Genomic DNA, 1,088 nt, shown 5'->3' on the forward strand with positions numbered 1-1,088 from the left:
CATATACTTTTTCCGAAGTATATATCTTGTTCCCGAAGTATTTCTTAATCATATGCTTCCTACTCTCACTCGTTCTCTGTTTATTTTCTATGTAAGTTTATTTGGAAAGCATTTACTGACATCTGTTGCTTTTGCACGGACAGAATTCAATAGCGCGCATGGAAGACTGGGCCAAGAATGTGGCCCGCAGTGTTGTACTGGATATGGCTGGAATCTTGAAAAAGAAAGGTATGTTTCTGAACTTTTGTGCATAAATTATCCAATTTCCCAAAATTGTACTGTATAGTGAAACAAAATGGTATGGTATCCGTACTTGTATTGTATGCATAGGTGTCCCAGTTTTTCACTCCAGGATGGTACTGTTTATGACCCGATCCATGACACACCGGTGTTTTCTCCTGAACTCTTGTATGCAATTGTCGACGTCCTTTTGTTCCTTTCATCGGAAATTCCGAATGTCGTGTGACATCCATCTGAGGCAACTCTATATCCACAAACGCGTGCACGTGCTATCGCAACGTATCTCAATTCAAATTCAATTTATATCCACACTAGCGTGCGTATGCCTCCTATATATCTTTACTTCCTTGATCTTCACGCAGGCGGCGCAGCCTCACCTACAACAGCCGTGAGGCTCTATCATACCGCGTTTAAAACCATTGCATTCGCAAATAAGCGTGCGTACTCGTGCTATCTGTTTGCGCTCACCCCATCTCTCTCCTCATAGGCGAGGAAATGTCACAGAGATGGAGCCTGATCTACAACAAACTGTGGTTCAATTACTTTTACCAGCTGGGCATGGCTGGGCGCTGGAAGGAATGGAACACAATGGATGTCGACACACGGCGGCGGGTGTATGCAACCATACAAAAAGGCGCAGTAGCCGAGAACGCGCGCATGTTAAGAGAGAAACAGGCGCTTCAAAAGAACCGAAAAGAAAGCGTGCCGGTGGTGGGTAGGTGGATTATATATATATATATATATATATGTATATATATATATATATATGTCTATATATATATATATGTATATATGTATATATATATGTATATATATGTATATGTATAAATATATTATTTATGTATATA

General features: G+C 40.4%; 1 protein-coding gene across 1 annotated transcript; it reads left to right on the top strand.

Moving 5' to 3' along the window:
- Window positions 1–727: 727 nt before the first annotated feature.
- Window positions 728–955, top strand: SARC_16948 (hypothetical protein; the record flags this gene model as incomplete). Its single annotated transcript, XM_014288950.1, has 1 exon — window positions 728–955. A coding segment is annotated over one exon (228 nt), but the record flags the coding sequence as incomplete, so codon positions are not given.
- Between the last annotated feature and the right edge of the window lie 133 nt (window positions 956–1,088).

The sequence above is a fragment of the Sphaeroforma arctica genome (assembly GCF_001186125.1).
Source record: "Sphaeroforma arctica JP610 unplaced genomic scaffold supercont1.9345, whole genome shotgun sequence".
In the NCBI taxonomy this organism is placed as follows: domain Eukaryota; class Ichthyosporea; order Ichthyophonida; genus Sphaeroforma; species Sphaeroforma arctica.